At 37.7% G+C, this 20,076-nt stretch overlaps 1 protein-coding gene across 1 annotated transcript in view; it reads right to left on the bottom strand.

The window, feature by feature from the left end:
• CFAP54 (cilia and flagella associated protein 54) overlaps positions 1–20,076 on the bottom strand; it is a 335,670-nt gene that overhangs the window by 126,173 nt on the left and 189,421 nt on the right. The window contains exons 47-49 of the mRNA XM_077111714.1: positions 13,803–13,925; positions 7,831–7,884; positions 3,915–4,122 (exon numbers count right to left, since the gene is read on the bottom strand). Of these exons, the coding sequence (XP_076967829.1) occupies positions 3,915–4,122; positions 7,831–7,884; positions 13,803–13,925 (385 nt within the window). The remainder of the gene's footprint in view (positions 1–3,914; positions 4,123–7,830; positions 7,885–13,802; positions 13,926–20,076) is intronic.

The following is a 20,076-nucleotide window of genomic DNA, read 5'->3' as shown; positions in this document are numbered from 1 at the left end:
ATATCAAACTACTTATACTAATATGCAACAGCAGAGGCTTAACACTGCAGGGGGAAACAAACTTCAAAAGAATCCAGAAAGTCAGTAAACCAATAAATAAGCAAATAACAATTGCAAGCGCCAGAGAAAGGGTGCAGTACCAAGAATTGCTACTAATCCAGTATATAAAATTTCCAGCTAAAAAAAAATGCATAAGACTGGCAAAGAAACAGGAAAGTATGCTCAACACAATGACTATAAAAGCTGGAAACAAATTGCCTTTGAGAGCAACCAGATGTAAGACTTAGCAGACAAACTTCAAACCAGCAATTATAAATACGTTCACAGAACTAGAGGGAACCATGATGAAATAAGCAAGGGAAGGGATGATAACTATGTTACATATAACATAAGTATGTTATATATAAAATAGACAGTATCAATAAGGAAATAAAAACAAATGATAAAAAGAATCATAATGAAACTCTGGAGTTGAAAAGTACAATAACTGAAATGAAAATTTACAAGAGGAGCTCAATAGTAGATTTGAATGGGCAAAAGAATCAGCAAACTTGAAAACAGATAAAGAATATGCAAGCTAAAAATCAGAGAGGGAAAAAAAAGAAAAATTAACAGAGCCTCAGAGAAATGTGAGACACATGTAATGGGATTCCTAGAAGGGGAGGAGAGAAAGAAAGGAGCAGAAAAATATTCAAAGGAATAACAGCTGGAAACTTCGCAAATTTATTGAAAAACATTAACCTATACATCGAGGAAGCCCAACAAACTCTGAATAGGATAAATGCAAAGAGATCTACAGCAGATACATCATAGTTAAATGCTGGAATCATAAGACAAGGAGAAAATCTTGAAACCAGCAAAAGGAAAATGACTTGTCACTTACACAGAAACTCCCACAAGGTTAATAGCTGATTTCTCATCAGACACAGTGAACACTAGAGCCAGAGACATAACACATTCAAAGTACTCAAAGAAAACTGTTAAACAAGAAACCTATATTCAACAAAACTATGTTTCAAAACTTGAGGTGAAGTAGACATTCCACAATAAATAAAAACTAAGAGAATTTGTTGTTAGTAAGCCCACCTTACAAGAAATACTAAAGGAAGTTCATTTGGATTCCTGCTGAAGGCAAGTGTCCCCATTCAATTCTGAAGGTGATTATAATAACAATATTTGGATTCCAGCCTCCAAAAAGGGGAAAAACAATTAGAGTAATGGAAGAGTAACATTTTTACATCTCACTCATATTAAGCTAGTATCTGAAACTGATTCTGATAGGTTAAGACATATATGGTAATCCCTAGAGCAAATACTAAGGAAATAAAAAAATAGGGAGAAAATCATTAAAGAAATTGATCTGCTACATTAGAAAATATTCACATTGCAAAAGAACACAGAAAGATGAAATAGAGAAAAAAGACGACATATTGGGAAGAACAAAAAAGAAACATACCAGACATAAATCCAACTATATAAAGGTAACATTACATGTGAATGGATTAAACTCCAGTCAAAAGGCAATAACTGTCAAACTGGATAAAAACAAGATCTAACTATAAGCTATTTTGAGGAGACTTTAGAGTCAAAGATACAAATAGATTGGGAAAAAAAGATGGAAAAAGATGTATTATGCAAACAGGAATTTCCTCAAGAAAACTAGAATGACTAATACTAGATAAAATGGACTTTAAAACAAAAGAGGTCACTAGAAATAAAGGAAGACATTTTATAACGATGAACGGATCAATCCATCAGGAAGATATCGTAATTATGAACGCATAAAACTAATAACACAGCACCAAAACACATGAAGAAAAAATCCATAAAACGAAGAGATATTAGATAGTTTAACAACAATAGTTTGAGATTGCCAATGTCCCTCTTTTAATAATGGACAGAACAACTAAACAGATGATCAATGAGGTAAGAGAAGACTTGAACATAACTTAAATCAACTAGACCCAACATTCTCCAAAATAGAACATATGGTAAACCACAAACAAAACTTAATAAATTTAAAAGTATTGAAATAACATCAAATATCCTCTCCAACCACAATGGAATGAAGTTAGCAAATAATAACATAAAGAAATTTGGGAAACTCATGAATAGGTGAAAATCAAACAACACACTCCTTAAAAACCTTGGATCAAATAAGAAATCAAAAGTGAAGTCAGAAAATACTTTGAGATGAATGGCAATGAAGGTACAACATATTAAAGCTTACAGGATATGGCTAAAGCAGGCTTAGCAGGAAAACTGTAGCTACAGTTAAGGGCTATGTTAAGAAAGAAGTAAAAGCTCAAATCAGTAAATAATCTTCCACTTTAAGGCATAGGAAAAACAAGAACAAACTAAACCTAAAGCAAGCAGAAGGAAGAAATAAAGATTAGAGTGGAAATTAATGAAATAAAGAGAAAACAATAGAAAATCAATGAAACCAAACAGTGGTTTCATCGAAAGGGTGAAAAAATTTAACACACTTTTAGCTAGATTGACCAAGAATCAGAAATGAAAGAGGTGATATTACTACTGATTTATAGAAATAAGTAAGGATTATAAAGGAATACTATTATTTATTATGCCAACAATTAGATAACTTCGACGAAATGAAAAAAATTCTTAGAAAGGGACACTACCAAAACTGACTTAAAAAGAAATAGTTAGGGCAGTGCAATGGTGGCTCAGTGGCAGAGTTTTTGCCTGCCATGCCAGAGACCCAGATTAGATTCCTGGAGCCTGCCCATGCCAAAAAAAAGAAATAGAAATAGGCAATCTGAAAAGACATACAAGAAGCAATGAAAGTGAATTAGTAATTTACAAAAACTACTCACAATGAAAACTGAATCCTACCAAATATTTAGAGAAGAAATAATAACAATTCTTCACAAATCCTCCCAAACTAATAACAGAGAACGGAACACTTTGCAACACATTCTGTGAGGCCAGTATCACCCTGACAACAAAACTAGACATCACAAGAGAACTACAGACCAATACCTCTAATGAATATGGATGTAAATATCAACAATATACTAGCAAAACAAATCAGCAACATATAAAAAGAGTTATACAACATGAGACCAAGTGGTATTTGTTCCAATGATGTAAATGATATGATGTATTTCATAGATATGAAAATCTATGCAATACATCATATCAAAAAAAAAAAAGCAAAAACTGCATGGTCATCTCAACAGGCAAAATAAACACATTTAACAAAATCCAATACCCTTTCACAAAAAAAGGAACATTCAACAAATTAGGACTAACGAAGCTTCTCTACCTGATAGAAGGAAGCTATGAAAATACACAGCTAATATCATAGTTACTGGTAAAAAACATTTATTATTCTTAAGGTAAATAGTGCAATGGAAAATTTATACATCCTGTGACCCAACAATCCTTTCTCTGAGTATCTATCACACAGAAATATTCACCATGTCATATGGATATGCAATTCTATAACATTGTTTTTGGAAGCAGAATGAATGTACATTAAGAGGGGAATGGTTGAATAAACCACAGTATTTTCATAGCATAGAACATTATACAGCCAGTAAGAAAAGTGTACCAAAGTAAGAGCAGTTGATTTGGTAGAGTGATCTCAGTGAAGTTTTGCTGCACAACAAATGCAAGATTTAGAAAAATCTGAATTACACTGTTTGGTAAAAAATCACAAATCCTATTATGCATGTGCATATATATGAAAATGTGTATGAATATGTATATATAGGATGGGTGTGCATATACATATACCTAGACATAAGCACATATGTGTATCATTACATAAGCTTATATATGAGAAATATATACTAAATTATTCATATGGATCCTCAGGGATGGAGCTGAGAATGGTTTAGGAAAATGAGGAGAAAGGGAAGCAAGCAATAAATATAACAAACGATTACCTTTTACACTTAGGATGTTTGTTTTGCTTCTTTCTGAAACAAGTCCATGGGGGGATGATTTCAAGGTATTTTCTGGAACACAATTTATTGTTGCAGCCACACCAATGAAAAAATGTGTTTTCACTAAACAAAACTTGTTTAAGAGATGTTGTTGACCAATTGTAACCAGAATAAGAGGCAAGCCTCTATTTATTAATTCATCAATTGCCTAAAAAAAAAGAAATAAAAAAGGCAAATTAGCAAAACAATTTTTCAGATATCTTTAGCTTCAATCCCTCTTGCACTCTACACAGCTGGTATTGGAAAAAAGAACACAGGGATGGCATGAGGTATCATAAATGGCAAATCTATCAAGAGAAACATGTACTGTCAGGACCACCCCAACAGCACAACACTGCATCTGCCCTTCCCCACGATCTGTGACCTGTGTCTGAAGAGAATGAATCTAGTGGCAAGAGTAAGGGAAAGGACACCTTATCAAAATAGAGAAACAGCTAAAGCGCATCAGCCATACACACCTGCCACTCTGCTTTAGCCTGAGTAAATTACATCTAGAGCAGCAACAGGGGTGGAAAAGCATTCCCCTTACCCAGCCTAGAGACTATGGTTGATCATTATAACTCCTCCTTGCATGCACTCTCAACTCCCTGGCTCCTCTTCCACACACACAAATTTCTTTGGCAAAATCATACCCCTCGTGAAATTCAACTCTGAACTTTCTCAGGACCTGCAACTCTCCAGTTGAAAAAACGCTGGAGAATATCATCAACCATGCCAAGTGCCTTAAATTACTGGCCAAACCCCAGTGCTGCCCAGTAATCCTCCAATATTTCCCCTAGTCCATTCACTCTCTCTCTCTCTTCTAGACAACCATTTCACACTTCTTTTTGTTTTTCTAAATTCTAACCCTTTCTCCATCCTGGCTCTGAACTGATAACCTTGCTTTGACTTTGCTTCCTTCACTTAACAAAGGAAATTGAAGCTCCATCTGTCCTACTTACCTGAGCATCTGGCCCCCTCAGCTCTACCTTCGTTTCTGCTTCTAAGGATGCTGCCATCACTTAGGCCCTCAATCCTCTTCTTCCTCTCCTACATCATAAATGGGCATCTTTCTACAAAAAACTGCCCTTAGCACATAGCAATTCTGTCATTTCTTCTACCTTCAAAGACAAAAAAGTCTATACATTCCCATTTTCTCCTCCAATTACTACCCCAGTTCTCTGCCCCCCTTTATAGTAAAGCTCTAGAAGGTTGTTCATATCCCAGTTTCTCTTCTTTCATTTGCTGTTATACCCACTCCATCCCTAGGGTGAGACTCTTAGGTCAATGTCACCAATGGTTTACACTTTCCTAAATCCAGTGGTCAATTCTCAGTCCTCATATACCATAGTTCTTCCAGATTGCTATTATTTTACATGCCAATTAAAGTGTCACATGTCATCAACTATAAAATGTACTGTTTCAGAAATATTAAATGTGAAAAAATGCTAGAGTCAATGAATTATGGTACATGATTCATCAGCAAAATTTGATACTGTTGATCACTCCACTCCCTCCTTCTGAAGATGCTTTCTCCTGGCTTTCAGGTCACCACACACTCTGTTTCCTTCTATCCTACTGGCTTCTCCTTTCCTGGTTCCTCCTCTTATTTTTTTGTTGCTGTTGTTTTGTTGTTTGTTTATTTATTTTGTATGAGCAGGCACCTGGAATCAAACCCAGGTCTCTGGCATGGCAGGCGAGATCTCTGCCTGCTGAGCCACCGTGGCCTGCCCTCCTCCTCTTGTTTAAAACTCTTAATATTCAAATGTCCCAGAGCTCATCTTCTCTCTCCTCACTCCCTACCCTTTGATGTTCTGATTCCTGGTCCTCCTGGTTTTAATTTTATTGAAATGCTGATGACAAGTTTATCTCTCTGACTCCAACCTCTTTTCTAAATGCAACTTGTACAATCAACTTCTGACTCAATACATCTGCTTAGATGTCTAACAGACATCTCAAAATTACTGTGTCTACAAATGTGTTACTAGTTTCCCCACTCCCTAATAAATATAACCTCTAAGAAGTTTGCAAATTTGTCTGATTACTGATGTGTATGACTGCACGAGAACAGTACCTGGGACACAGTAGGCTCCACAGATTAGTTAAAATGATCCCTTTAAAATATATGTCAGGTTATACCTCTGCTCAAATTCTCCAGCAGCTCCCCATTTGGGTCAATGTAAAAGCCTACGTCACAATGGCCCTTCAAGGTCCTTCTCCATCTGGCTCCCTGTTAGGTTTCTGACTTCTCTTACTACTGTCGCATCACTCACATAGCTCCAGCCATCCACACTGGCTGAGCAGTTCCTCAAGCAAGCTAAATGATCCTACCTCAAGGCTCTTGCCCTTGCTATTCTTCTGGAATGTGCCTTTAATCTCTTTCAGGTCAGATCTCGAATGTCATCTTCATATGGACTAATCTGATCAACCCATTTAAAATTCAGGTCCACCCCAGCCCCAAGCTCTCAAACCCCTCTACACAATGCTGATTGTTTTCCCCCATAGCATGGTCCAACTTCTAACATATTTAATAATTTACTTATTGATAGTATCTACTGCAACATCATGGTTATTACTAGCCTTCCCCCACTAAATTACAAACTGCATGAGGACTTATTATTTTTCTGCTGTGTTGATTGAGTGACTTGATTGACAGCACCAGAACAGCACCCGCACACAGTGGCTAGTCATAAATATTTGTTGAATTAATACAAAAGGCAGCTCCTGGGGCTATTTTAGAGAGGGGGGAAACTATTTATTTGCCTTACATAAGCTAAGATTTTAAAAATCATATTACTTGGGAGACACTGAGGCAGTGTTGGTGATGGGGAGGCTGTTGTCCTTTCTTAACCTCATCTAAAGGCTGGGGATCAACACACAGAAGAGTCGGTCAGGAAGCAGCCTGACAACAAAGGCTGAGCTGACACCAAATTACTGTACAGGAACACGGCCACCCTTCCCTATCTAGTCAAGGTACTTTGGACTGGGGCAGAGAGTTTCCTCTTCTCTCCTTTCTCCACAGCAAACAATGATTTAATGAGCCTTGACAATTACACACACACACATAGTTGAGGATCAAAAGAAGATTAATTAGTAATGGTATTTAACATCCCTTTCTCTCTCTCTACACAGAAGAGTCAAGCAGACCAACAATACTGTTTTAATTAATTAGCTAACAGACACTGGTTTTTCATTATACTGTCAGTCTCTTTTTGTATGAAAAGAAATGATCAGTCAGATCTTCCCTTTATACCAAAAAGAAAAGCACACCTTATAGAAGTGTTTTCAGGATGCCCTGGAATTTATGGCTGGAAAGAAATACTCATAAACATTCCAAACTCTTGAACTATCTCAATGAAGTATGAAAATGTATTTATATCTTGCTAATCTCAGTCCTCTCTTTCAGGTAAGACATGGATAACTTAAGACATTTTAAGGGAAAACCATGGATCATCTGAAACACAATTGAAAAGTGAAATTTGTGGCATAAAATGTACAATTATATAAAAGTAATGTCTACATGTTTACTTGTCACTCTGATTATGTGAACCCCTTAGCTGTCCTTACCTGTCCAGAAACGCCTTTACCCGTGGGTCCACTCCAACTCTTCCACATCAGTACTTGGTAGTGAACAGACTGATGACACCCCTTAAGGTTTGTGGAAATGATTATTTCAAGTATTTAAATACTACTAGGTTATCAAATGCTTAAATCCCAGTCATTCAATTATTGACAGCAATTGGCCCTTCTTAGAAGTAGAAAAGCACATTATGTAGCAGATTTTCAAGAACAAAGATTATACCTACCAAATAGTTTGAAACGGCCCCCAAATTATCCACACTAAATATCCAGTGTTCATACCTATTGTTATTCCTACCTGTAAATTTTCTTTGCTATGAAGAGGTTTTCCTGAGTCAAATGATTGAAATATCTGTCAATATATAAAATAATAATGTTAGGAACAGGCTTATTTGAGTATTCTTTTAAATGAAGCTGTTAATATTTTCTAAAATTATTTGAAATATTTTTATTGTAAAAGTAATACATGCTCTGTTCAGAAAAAAACAGGTATTGCATAAAGAAGAAAGTAAGAATCATCAAGAAGTCTACTTCTTTTAGGCTGTCACTGTTAATACTTTGATGTCTTTCTTACCAACATCTCTCCAGTATATTTAAATTTAAACTTTTATACATAGATTTGTATCCTGTTTTCACTAACCATTACATTACACTTTTTCCCACACACCATCAAGATCTTCATAAATCTCAGTCTAACAGGTAAGAAATACTTTATCTAGGAATGTACCATAATAACCTCTTACTCACTGAGAAATCTAAGGGTTGCTTCCCACCCTCATCCCACCATTCACTCCTAGTTTAAATAACATTGATGGTTCTTTTGTCTGTATTTCTGATTAGTGCCTTGGGATAGATTCCTGGGAGCAAAACTGCTAGGTATAAAAAATAAGAACATAGTGAGAAAATTGAAAAAGGATGGTTCACTATTCATTTCCTTCCACATTCTGTGAAAATGCCAAGATCACTGCACTTTGAACAACGTGGATTATTATCACTTTAAATTTTTTTGCCAACTTGAGGCAAAACTACCTTACTATTCAGAATGACTATTTTTTGTGAGTTTCTTGCCTTGTGTGCATTACCTGTTAATACGTTTGGCTTTAAATGCATCTGGCAATATTTCATTTATTTGTCACAGAAGGGTGTTGTATTGTCTAGTAGATAATGTATCACTCTTCCTCCTTTTTAAAAGATGCCCACTTGTCAAAGCCAAGACTGATACCCAACCATATCCCCTTGGTCACCGGCAGCTTCAGTAGACCTGTCCCACACATAGGAATGGTGTCCTACTTCAAGCACCTGTACTGCTTTGTCTGAGGGATTCCGTGACACCAAGGGTGTGCAGAACAGGCTGGAAGTGGAGGGAGCAATCCTGACCAACGAGGGATGAAAGATGTGTTCAACCCAATCTCTCTAAGGCCCCACTGCCCACAGCAGCTACCTTCTCAACCTTCTCAATCTCTGGAATGCTTTTCCTCTTTCCCCTAACTTTCCCACCCACTCACCCAGCTTCCTGGAATCACCCCCAAATATACTACTTGTACCTAAACCCTTGTCTCAGGATCCTTGTCTCAGGTTCTGCTTTTGATGGACCCCTAACCAAGATACCATATATAGGCTTGAAATTGTTGGTAAGTTTGCTTTTTTTTTAAGTTCTTTTTTGTGGAAGATACTCTTTCTGTCCTAGAACACTTTGAAAAGTGAGTAAATAAATCCAGGGAAGATCTTCCATGGTTTAAACTGAAGAGAGTTGATAATAGGGCTTTAGATTTGATGATGACAGCAGAATCTCCATAAGAGGATAGTTAAAATACAGACTTTTTTTTTTTTAAAGGTCTTTGAAAAGTCCAAGAGCAATCTGTAAGACTTTTACATTACTTCTCTTGCAGCCGAATAATCCTACCTTTAAATAACTAGGCTGGGGCCTAAAAACTTTGGCACCTATTTTAATTATAAATCCTGATTGCATTTCCTCTTTAAATTACACTTTTTAAATTCCTAACTGGGTGGGCTATGGTGGCTCAGTGGCAGAATTCTCGCCTGCCATGCTGGAGACCTGGGTTTGATTCCTGGTGCCTGCCCATGTAAAAAAAAAAAAAAAAAAAAAATTCCCAATTGGACCTGAAAAGCTGCAAACTGACTTGGAGAATTCGAAATTTGAAGTCAGAATCCATTGGGAGACAACTCACCATACACATACTTGTCTTACAAAAACTAATTAATAAAAAAAAAAATGAAGTTTAGAATTTATATATAAAAATTCATTTCAGATTTTTTTGTTTGTCTGTTTTTACCAAAGCAGTGGCTGTTGAAGGCTTCAACTTGTTTCTCATTCTACCCACTGGCTTCTCTTCCATTGTCCTGTACTGATTCTTTTTCATCTTTCTGGCCTCTGAAGGTGGATGACCTAAGTCTCCATCCTCTGACTGCTGCTTTTCTCTATCTTCTTCATTTCCCAGCTGATTTCAACCAGTCCCATGATTTAAAATCTCCATGCGAATATCTCCCAGTTTTATACCTACAGCCCCAACCTCTCCCCTGAATTCCAGACTTTTTATGCTAAATACCCACTTACTCTCCACCTGGTTGTCCAGTAGGGATTTCATACTTAACATGTTCAGTCTTTGCCTCAAGCAGTATTTCCCATCTCAATAAATGAAAACACTCTGGGGTCACTCTTAACTCCTTTCTCTTATATCTCACATCCAAAATACCATCAGCAAATGCTCTTAGCATTACCTTCTCACAATACTCAGAATTTGACCACAGCTGACTCCCTCCACCACCTCCCCAACCACCATCATCTCTGCTAAGAGTTGAACTGTGTGCCCCCCACCCCCGCCCCAAAATACATTCAAGTCTTAATACCTGGTTCCATGACTTTGACCTTGTTTGGAAATAGGGCCTCTGAAGATGTGATTTAGTTAGCTGAGGCCAAACTGGATTAGGGTGGGCCTTGATCCAGTAGGATTTGTGTCCTTATAAGAAAAGGAAATTTGGACTCAAACTCAGACAGATGGTGAGGAGAAGATCATGTGAAGAATGAGGAGGAAGATAGTGAAGTGATGCATCTACAAGCCAAGGAATGCCAAGGATTGGCATCAAACACCAGAGTTAGAAGTGACAAGGAAGGGTTCTGCCCTGCAGGTTTCAGATGGAATATGGTTCTGCTGACACCTGGATTTCAGGCTCCAGAACTGTGAGACAATAAGTCTACATTGCTTTAATCCATCCAGTTTGTGGTACTTTGTTATGGCAGCCATAGGAAACTAAGACCAACTTTCACCCAGATTATTTGCAATGAACTGACTGTTCACCATACTTATATACATGCCCATCCACAGTCTATTGCCTACACGGCAAAATGGTTCTTTCAAATATAATCCCTATCACATCTCTTCTCTACTCAAACCTCTGCAAGGTTCCTCATCTCATTTAGAGTAAATTCAGTCCTTTTCAAGCCATATGAGAACCCATTTGACTCAAGACCTGAGTCTCCATCCTCTGCCCCTCCTCCTTTTCCTTTTGATTCCAGCCTTACTTGGGCTCCTTCATTTTCCTCAACCATACCTTGAAGTCCTTGCCTCACAACCTTGCCCCTGCAACTTCAACTTGTAAGCAGGTTGTTCTTCCAGATCTTTGCATGGCTCACTTCCCTCAAAAACTCCCTACTTGAGAGACTTCCCAAACAACTCTGAGTAAAACAACAACCCATCGCCCTGGTCATGCTCTATTCCCTCAACCCACTTTGACTGTCCTTCCTAGTGTATCATCACCTGGCATTTATTTATGTGGTGAATTTTTTATGTCTGTCCCCCTCACTGGACTATAAGCTCCAGGAAGGTAATAATTCCATTTGTCTTTTTACTGTTCTATCCTCCCCCACCCCATCCCATGCCTGGAATAGTACCTGGTATTCAGTAGGCCCTCAATAAATATTTTTTAATGAATGAAATGCAAACCCGTTAGAATATAGAAAGGCTGTTGAACGAGAAGCAAGCCAAAAGTACTGCTAATTTAACCCAGGTTAAAAAAAAAAAAACAAAAAAACAGAGTTAATTCACTCCACAGAAAATGAGTCAAATGAAACAGGAAAATTAACTGACTTCATGTACAGAGGTGAAAGAATGGGATGCCTTGAAGCTAAAAAAATGGGTAAGAATCTTAATAATGGTCTTAATAACTGACAAACTGACCTGCAAGATAGTAGGTTGTCTACAAATGATTAAGTCTGAGGTGGCAACTGCAATGATGCAAATTAAAGATGTCATTTACACAGAGAGATATAGAAGCAAAAGAGGCAGGAATTGGAGGAGTTAGTCAATTTTGTAACTTCTCACACACAATCAGCTTTTTGCTTACAACTTCTTGTTATCAAAATTAAGGACAGAAGGGGTTCATGGGTGGTTCGGTTGTAGAATGTTTGCCTTCCATATGGGAGACCTGGGTTCAATTCCTGGACCATGTACCCCCCAAAAACAGAACAAAACAAAGTAAGGACAGAGGAAAGTCTTGAAGCCACTGAAATTTATGCTTGAATCCTGGCTCTGTCATTTACATGCCTTGTAAATTTGTGCCAATCACTTAACCTTGCTGGTCTTGTTTCCTTATCTTAGAAATGGGGATTAAATTTCCTCTTTGGCAAGATGCAATTTCCTCTGAATACAGAGAGAATGGACATAAAGCACATAGCACAGTGCCTGGTACTTGCAAGCATGGGATAAAAGATAACTAAGGTACACTTCCATAGGCCCAGTTGGTTTCATGCTGACCTTGATCACAAAGTACGGCCTTCACCTTCAGTTCCCCTAGGAATATCGGTAAAAGGCTTGAGGATATTGTGTGGACTTCTCACCACTACAGCTGAACAAACTCAAAATACATGTGTCATTTATGGTAGATAAATGGCATCTTTTTAAAACATGGGTCATCCATTAGGCTATGACATCCTAAAGTTCAGGATAGGAGACAAGGCTAAGAAACACTCTGTGCTTTCTGCTGACTACCAGGGGACACCCATGTGAAAAGTTCACTTCATTGAATTCTTTCTTCTGCCCCTCCCTAAATGCTGCTGTTCCCCATAGCTCTTTCCAGTGCTCTCTTACTTTCTGTGCTCTTCCTGAGAAATCTCCTCCACTCCCATTATATATAAAAAATATCTATTTAATGGTGATGGACAAATGTCTCTAATCCTGGTCTTTCTCCTAAGCTTGTTCTCTCTCAATCTCTCTCTTTCTTTCACTCTCTCTCTCTCTAATACACACACACCCTATAGCCTACTGCATGTCACCCTTCACCCTATTACAATGAATGAGAATGCTGTAACAGTTACATTGAGCAATAAGCAAGGTCAATTTGGGGGAATCCACTGAAGGAATGGACATAGTATGTGCCAATATAATTTCAACTTGTGCAAGTAATTCTTCAAGACTTACAACTCATTCCCCAAACTCTTCTAGGTCCTCCAAATTTGAACCAAACCAGCAGGTTTCACATCTGTCAGTGTCAGTCATCACACACACAGTCTCCCCCAGGCAAGCTGACTGGCTCCCTCCTCCCATCTCCCTCACTAGCCCTTGAGAGTCCAAGCATCTGCCTAAAGCAAGATTACTCCGTGGTTCCCAGATCACTATGAAAACTGAATCAAGGGACATTAATAGTTCACTCTGATTTAATTAACACTTTAAGCATAAACTCCAGAATTCACTTTCAAGGCTGCTTCAATCATCTAATTTATAAATACAGATTAAGCAAGCTGGGTAAAACTATCTACTAAAGCCAAAAAAGATTAGACAAGATGGAGGAAAGTTCTCTTCTCACAGAAATGAGAGTACATTATCACAACTCCTTGGCATATAAATAAAAAATATCCAAATAAGATATAAGGGTGATGATTTATTTAGAAAATTCACCAAAAATTATAAGATGAAATTCCAAAGTCTAAGAGGTCGTCATGGTGTGTCTAATGAGACAGCCCATTACCACTAAACAGAGAGTAATGTGCAACATTCCCGAGCTAGAATTTGATGGCAAAAATCTACTGCAAAACCCGGCATCCCACCCCTGTGACACCCTTTCATTCCAGACATACTGCCAGGCCCTGACAAATGAAGCCACATAAAAGCTGGAGGTGAGCTACAAGCCATATTAATAAAGAGATCTGGAGTACCGAAAACTCATAAATATACTTTTGTGGAAGTGTTTCCTGGATTTTAGGAATGTAGCTTTCTAAAGTAAAGAAACAGCTTTGAATCAAATTGGCAGGTTTACCTTTATTTTTCCAGTAGCTTTACAGCCAGCAGGTATTGTGGAAGGCATGTTTCTTCCATAAAAAATCTGGGACATCTCATAAAAGGCTTCAGAAAAGAACCCTAAATCTATAAGAACTTCAATCTTTAAAAGAAAGAAAAAAGTCAATGAGATTTTAAATTAAACAATTTGTTTCATTTACAAAATAAAAATTTTAAAGAAAAATCATCCACTTTTTGAGATCCACAATTTCTGTGTAATGTTGGTAATGTATTATGAATTAATGCTCACTAAATATGAATGGACGGAGATGCATGTTTCTGTGTGTAAGCCAATTTGCATGTGCCATGGACCAAGAAGCTAATAAACAGCAGCAGGACAAAGTTTATCAGATGTTGCCTCTTTCATCAGAGGCAAGCACATAAAAATATGATAGGCACGAAAGCTTTAAAAATCAAATTTATCTTTTTGCTCCCATGGTGAACTATGGCTCAAAAAATAAACAAACAACAAAACACTCCTAATATTCTCTAAAATAAACCAGAAGACTAACTTACAATGTATCAACATACGGACAACTATTAATTTTCTTATTCATAATTATTAAACACTGCCAATTTTACAGACATACTCTTAACGTTAATAAACTGATAACTACACATTGTACATGATTTCTTTTAAATATAATCCAGCAGGATTTTCAATCAGAAAATAAAGGAAGAAAAGCTCCTGTTCAAATTAATTCATTCAATGATTCAACACATTACTGAGCAACATCTTTGCACCAAGCCCTCTTTGAGGTTACATTCCATTGAGATATATTTTTAGCTCTGTTTAAGTGACACATGAAGACATACACAGTTTGAGAAGAAGTAGTAGGTACTAACAAAATGCTATTTTCTATATTGTGGTCAAGGAAGACTTTTCTGGGGGGAGAAGATTAGGAAATGATGTGAAGGAAAGAGCCATGTGAAAACCTGGAGGAAAAGCTTTAAGATGAGAGGGTCATGAGTGCCAAGATGATTGGAGGGTTGGCTTGCTCAAGGAACGACTGGGTGGTTAACCTCAAGGAACAAGGAAAGAGGGTTAGGAGACAGATGGTAAAAGTGGCCAGGGAAGATCATGCAGTACCTGTGGACCAGAGTGAGGCTTCTGGATTTTAGTCTCTGTGCAACAGGAAGTTATTAATACAGGGAGGACCCTAACCTATGTTTTGAAAACACCTAATGACTTCGCAGGGAACAGAATAGAGAAGGGTTAATGTGGAAGCAGGGAGGAAAATACAAAATTAAATGAAGGTACATTAACAGAGAAAGAGAAAAATCTATTTATCCTCAACATTTCTACACCTCTTACTCTCTCTTTTCCTTTCAGCCCTATCTTAGAAATATCAAGAGTACCTGAATTTTAAAGAAACTAACAAGAAGGTAAGTGAAGGGGAAGTAGGATGCAACAATAACATGAAAAGAAAACATAAAAGATCAGGAGAACATTTTCAATGGAAAAGGAGAGATTAACTTATCTATTGAGTTTCATTGTATGGTTCTTGTCTCAGACAACTTGGGCTCTAACCTCCCCGGTGCCATATAATAACAAAGTTGGCATTTAAGGAGACACGTAACCTCTTTCAGACTTCTAGATGACAATTTTGATCATTATTCTTATGAGGAAACACTTTCTAATATCTGTGCCTGGTTAGCTTTCTCTTGACTATAAGCTTGCTATATACAGACTACATCTAACTACCTCAAGCTGTCTCCTGGTTTCAATTTACCTATACTAATTAGACCATTTGAAAAAGCCATAGTGATGGATAATAATGGACATTTATCTTCAGAAGTGACCAACACTGTGAACACAAACAAGCCGACAGCAAAGAGAACCCCCTGCAAATCAACCCTTCATTCAGACAAATACAGAACTGTCAGTTCTCTTCCTAGAAGCATCTGATGTGTGGAAAGTAATAAATCTTTCAAGATGTTGGCAGTTCTAAAGTGCAACCAGACCAGCTGATCATAGAGGTCTTAAAGCCTTCCCTGAAAGACACTAGCACACTATAGAAACTTAACAGCATGATCTATTGCTGTTTGATTTGTTAGAAAGCTTCACTGTTTGCTATTTGCTGCCAATGACTTTTTCTCTTCCCACTCACTGACCCCAGTTCACTCCAGAAAAGGTCAGGCAAACTTTGCTCACCCAAGCTGTTATTCCTTTCTCTGTATGATCCATCACTTGCCCTTTGTCATTGTTTCTGTCACAGCCCTTCCAGCTCTTCAGTCCTATTACAGCAGTAATGCTCCGTTTCCCAATCTTACTCTGCTCCGCATACTGTCATTATATACATCTGATCATTTCCCCTGATCAAAGTTCTATAATTAACTGCCACCCCCCCATATCCTCCCCACACAAGGCTACAGTATAGAGTCCACAGTTCTTGCTGGCTTTTAAGCTACTCTTGGGCCAAAAAAAAGTTACCAAGTGCTGATGAGTCAGTAAAAGATAAAACTTTGTTCTATATTATGTCTTTCAATGCCTTTCCCGATCTCCTCGTGATACACTATTAATGATCTTTGTGATGCTTCCATATATCTTGCCTCTTAGACAACAGATGAGGCTAAACCAGTACCCCAAATCTGAGTTCGTAATCTACAATTTCTGTCACTGTGCAGACTCCACATCACGTCCCCTCAGGCTGGACCTGAAGACCCTCCACATCATGGGACTCTGGTATTCTTACGTTGTCTTCTGCAATGTCCCCCCTCCAAAACTCCACTCCAGACCACTGACCCACTCCTGCTCTCAAATTCAGTATTTCCTCACTGCTGTACCTTTCACATGGTTATCTTGCTGAGAATGTTTTCTTCTTCCTCTGTCTTGCTCTGTTCATTGCACATTTTTCAAGTTTAAGTCTTATCTATTTAGTGAAATCTCAAGATTCAAAGACATTTCTCCCTCCTTTTAAATCCTGGAGACTTAGTACTCATCATACCCAACTAGAAACAATCAAGTGCCAGGTGCATACTTTATTGCTTCTATATATGTCACGTCTCTCTCTACTTCCATACCAGCCAATACCATGCATTACATTTCTTTGTATTCCAGTTACTAACACAAGTACTTTATATAGGAGGTACTTAATGAATGTTGTTTTAGACTTAAATCAATAAATAATTACCAAATATCTCTTAGGGGAATTCTCACTAAACACTAAGGAAACTATGCACAATAAGCACATAATAAAAGCCTGTCAATTTGACAAAAAATATTGGCAAAGTCCCTTGAGGAATGGGAGAAAACATACAGAACTATTAAACTTTAACACTGGGGAAACCCCTGATACTGTGTCAAACATTAGGGACACCCAAGTCAATAGGCCAAACCCTTGATCTTGAGGTTTGCTCTTGTGAAGCTTATGTATGTAGCAGAGAGGCTTAGCCTACCTATAGGTATGCCTAAGAGTTACTTCTGGGGGACTTCTTTGGTTGCTCAGATGTGGCCCCACTCTCTCTAAGCCCAACTCTGCAAGTGAAATCATTGCCCTCCCCTGATGTGGGATATGACATCCAGGGGTGAATGTCTCCCTGGTGATGTGGGAGATGAGGGCCAGGGATGAGTGTGGCCCTGGCACCATGAGATCAACAATGCCATCCTGACCAAAAGGGGGAAAAGAAATGTAACTAATAAAGTATCAGTGGCTGAGAAAGTTCAAATAGAGTCAAGAGGTCACTCTTACGCAAGCTTCAGTTAGACATTGCTACCTGTCATAACTTGCCAAACCCCAACCAAAACCATTCCAGTCAATCCTAAAGAACACCTAGGGCAATATATAAGATTCCACAAAGGTTCCATACACTAGGGTAACTTTCCAGAAACCTACAACCTCCACATGGGTCCCTGGGCCAGATAAGTCCCGAAACCTAGAGGGCCCAGCCTTTCCAGAGAATCAACTAGTTTCATCTCTCAACCCCATATTGCTGACAGCCCCTTCTAACATGAAAAAGTTAGAATGGCCACAGCCCAAGTACCCCCCAAAGAGTGGAAGAAAGACCAAAGGTGATGGTGGAGTTACACAAAGAAGGCAGGGTCTAACAAATAAATATGATTGCTGAATCATTATATTGATATTTCTTTTAGTCTCCAATATCCTGGAGCAACTAGAAGTAAAAACCAAAAACTGTGGAATTTTAACCCATACCAAATTCTGAAATCTGTTCTACAACTAATTGTTTTGCTATGCTTTGAAATTTATTGGTTTTGAATATATGTTATTTTCACAAACAAAGAAAAAAAAAAGTCAATCATGATGATAACAAAAATATTTATTCCTTCTAGCTTTCAACGTTCTGGAACAGGTGAGAGGATGGTATGGGAGTCCATAACAAACTCTGGGATCTGTCTTATAACTACTTGTTGAAGAGTGCTTTGAAAACTATTACTTTTTTCTTTCTTTGCTTTGTGTGTGTGTGTGTGTGTGTATATATATATATATATATATATATATATATATATATATATATAATACTATACAATGAAAAAAATTTTTAAAAAAAAGTCTGACAATTTGAAAATCAATAATTACCAAATATTAACTGTGATTTTTTTACTCTAGACCACACAGGGAATTAAAAGATAAATAAGATAGAGGCCCTCCCTCAGGATTTTTGCAATCTTGAAGAAAGAGCTATTTAAAAATGAAAGAAAAAAATGTTATGCAGTTTATTAATAAAAATGTTACTGTAATTCAAAAACAAGAGAACTCTTAAGAGTATAATAACTCAGAAAAAGTGATCCAGAAATTTTCATGGCCAACAACTAATTATTTACATATTTACTCCAGGGTTAAAATATATGATCTTAATAGTTAGCACCAGAATTCTTCCTAGGGAAGGTATTGCCTTTACTTTGAAATATAACACAATGGACTTTTGGCATCTGTTTTAGTCTGCCAAAGCTGCCAGAATGCAACACACCAGAGATGGATTGGCTTTTAATAAAAGGGGATTTATTTAGTTAAAAATGTATAGTTCTTCAGAAAGGCAGCTAACTTTCATCTGAGGATCTTTCTTACATGGGAAGGCACAGGGCAATCTCTGCTGGCCTTCTCTCCAGGCCTCTGGGTTCCAACAACTCTCCTTTCTGTATCTCCAAAGGCCTGGGCTGAGGAGTGCTGAGATGAGATTATGCTAAGCTACTTGGGCTGTGCTAAATTGAGTTCTCTCATTTAAGCATCCAGCCAATTAAATCAAACGTCATTCATTGCCGCAGACATGCCTCCTAGCCGACTGCATTATGTAATCAGCGACAGATGAGCTTCACATGCCATTGGCTCATGTCCACAGCAAAAGAACTAGGCACCTTCAACTGGCCAAGTTGACACCTGAACCTAACTACCACAACATCAGAAAACATAAGCCCGAGGGCTGGTTCTGGATGGAAAGAGAAGTTCAAAGGGAAGTCTAATTTGCCTTTTATTGGGAAATGGGAAGGATTTGGGGAAATAGAAGAGAGGTTAAGACACTGTGTGACAGTCAATTCATGCTGAATTGCAAGAGCCAATTTGGCACATCCTGCCTTAATTCCACATCCAGTGGCAGTCCACAATCCAATGGTAGTTTTAGTTATTCATAGTGAGAATATTTACACAACTGAAATTGACAATGCTACAAATCAGTGTTTTTTATGTGTGTGTGTGTGTGTTATAACAGCCATTTGTGTAACACTTGCCAACACAGTTGATTTAGCCATGAAATGTGAAACATATGAAATACAATAAGTTTGGACATGTCAAATATACTCTTTTAAACTGTGTGTTTTGTCTCAATTTAAATTTCCTTTTCATCCTAAATTTCAGTGAAGTCCACTACAGACATAAAAGCATTGGTGAATATGTTGTGCATGTTTCTGTGTGAGTGAGAGAGTATGTGTAAAATATGGAATAGGAGTGAAGGAGTTAAGGAAGTCCAGGAAGGGAATTAATTTGCTGGATGTTTAGATAATTTATGAACAAAATAAATGCAACTGAATTTGTAACTAGGTTACAAGGAAAATGGGCAGAGGGAATGGCAGTGCTAGGATCCTCACGCCACATGGGATTCAAGGGAATTCTACCTAAATCCCATGGGTGGAGAACCTCAGCTGACTACTTGGTTACACAATTAATTGTAACCTAGTGGCTGTCTCTCTTGCCCATTCAATTCCCTGTGCACTGAGAGATTCGAGTATATCATGATACACAGAAAGATCTTTAGCAACAAAATTCACAGAAACTTCAAAACCCCGACTCCTTGGTCTCCAC

Source organism: Tamandua tetradactyla, chromosome 7, assembly GCF_023851605.1.
Source record: "Tamandua tetradactyla isolate mTamTet1 chromosome 7, mTamTet1.pri, whole genome shotgun sequence".
Lineage (NCBI taxonomy): Eukaryota > Metazoa > Chordata > Mammalia > Pilosa > Myrmecophagidae > Tamandua > Tamandua tetradactyla.
Note: the sequence above shows the minus strand (reverse complement) of the source record. Positions and strands in the feature narration are given on the sequence as shown.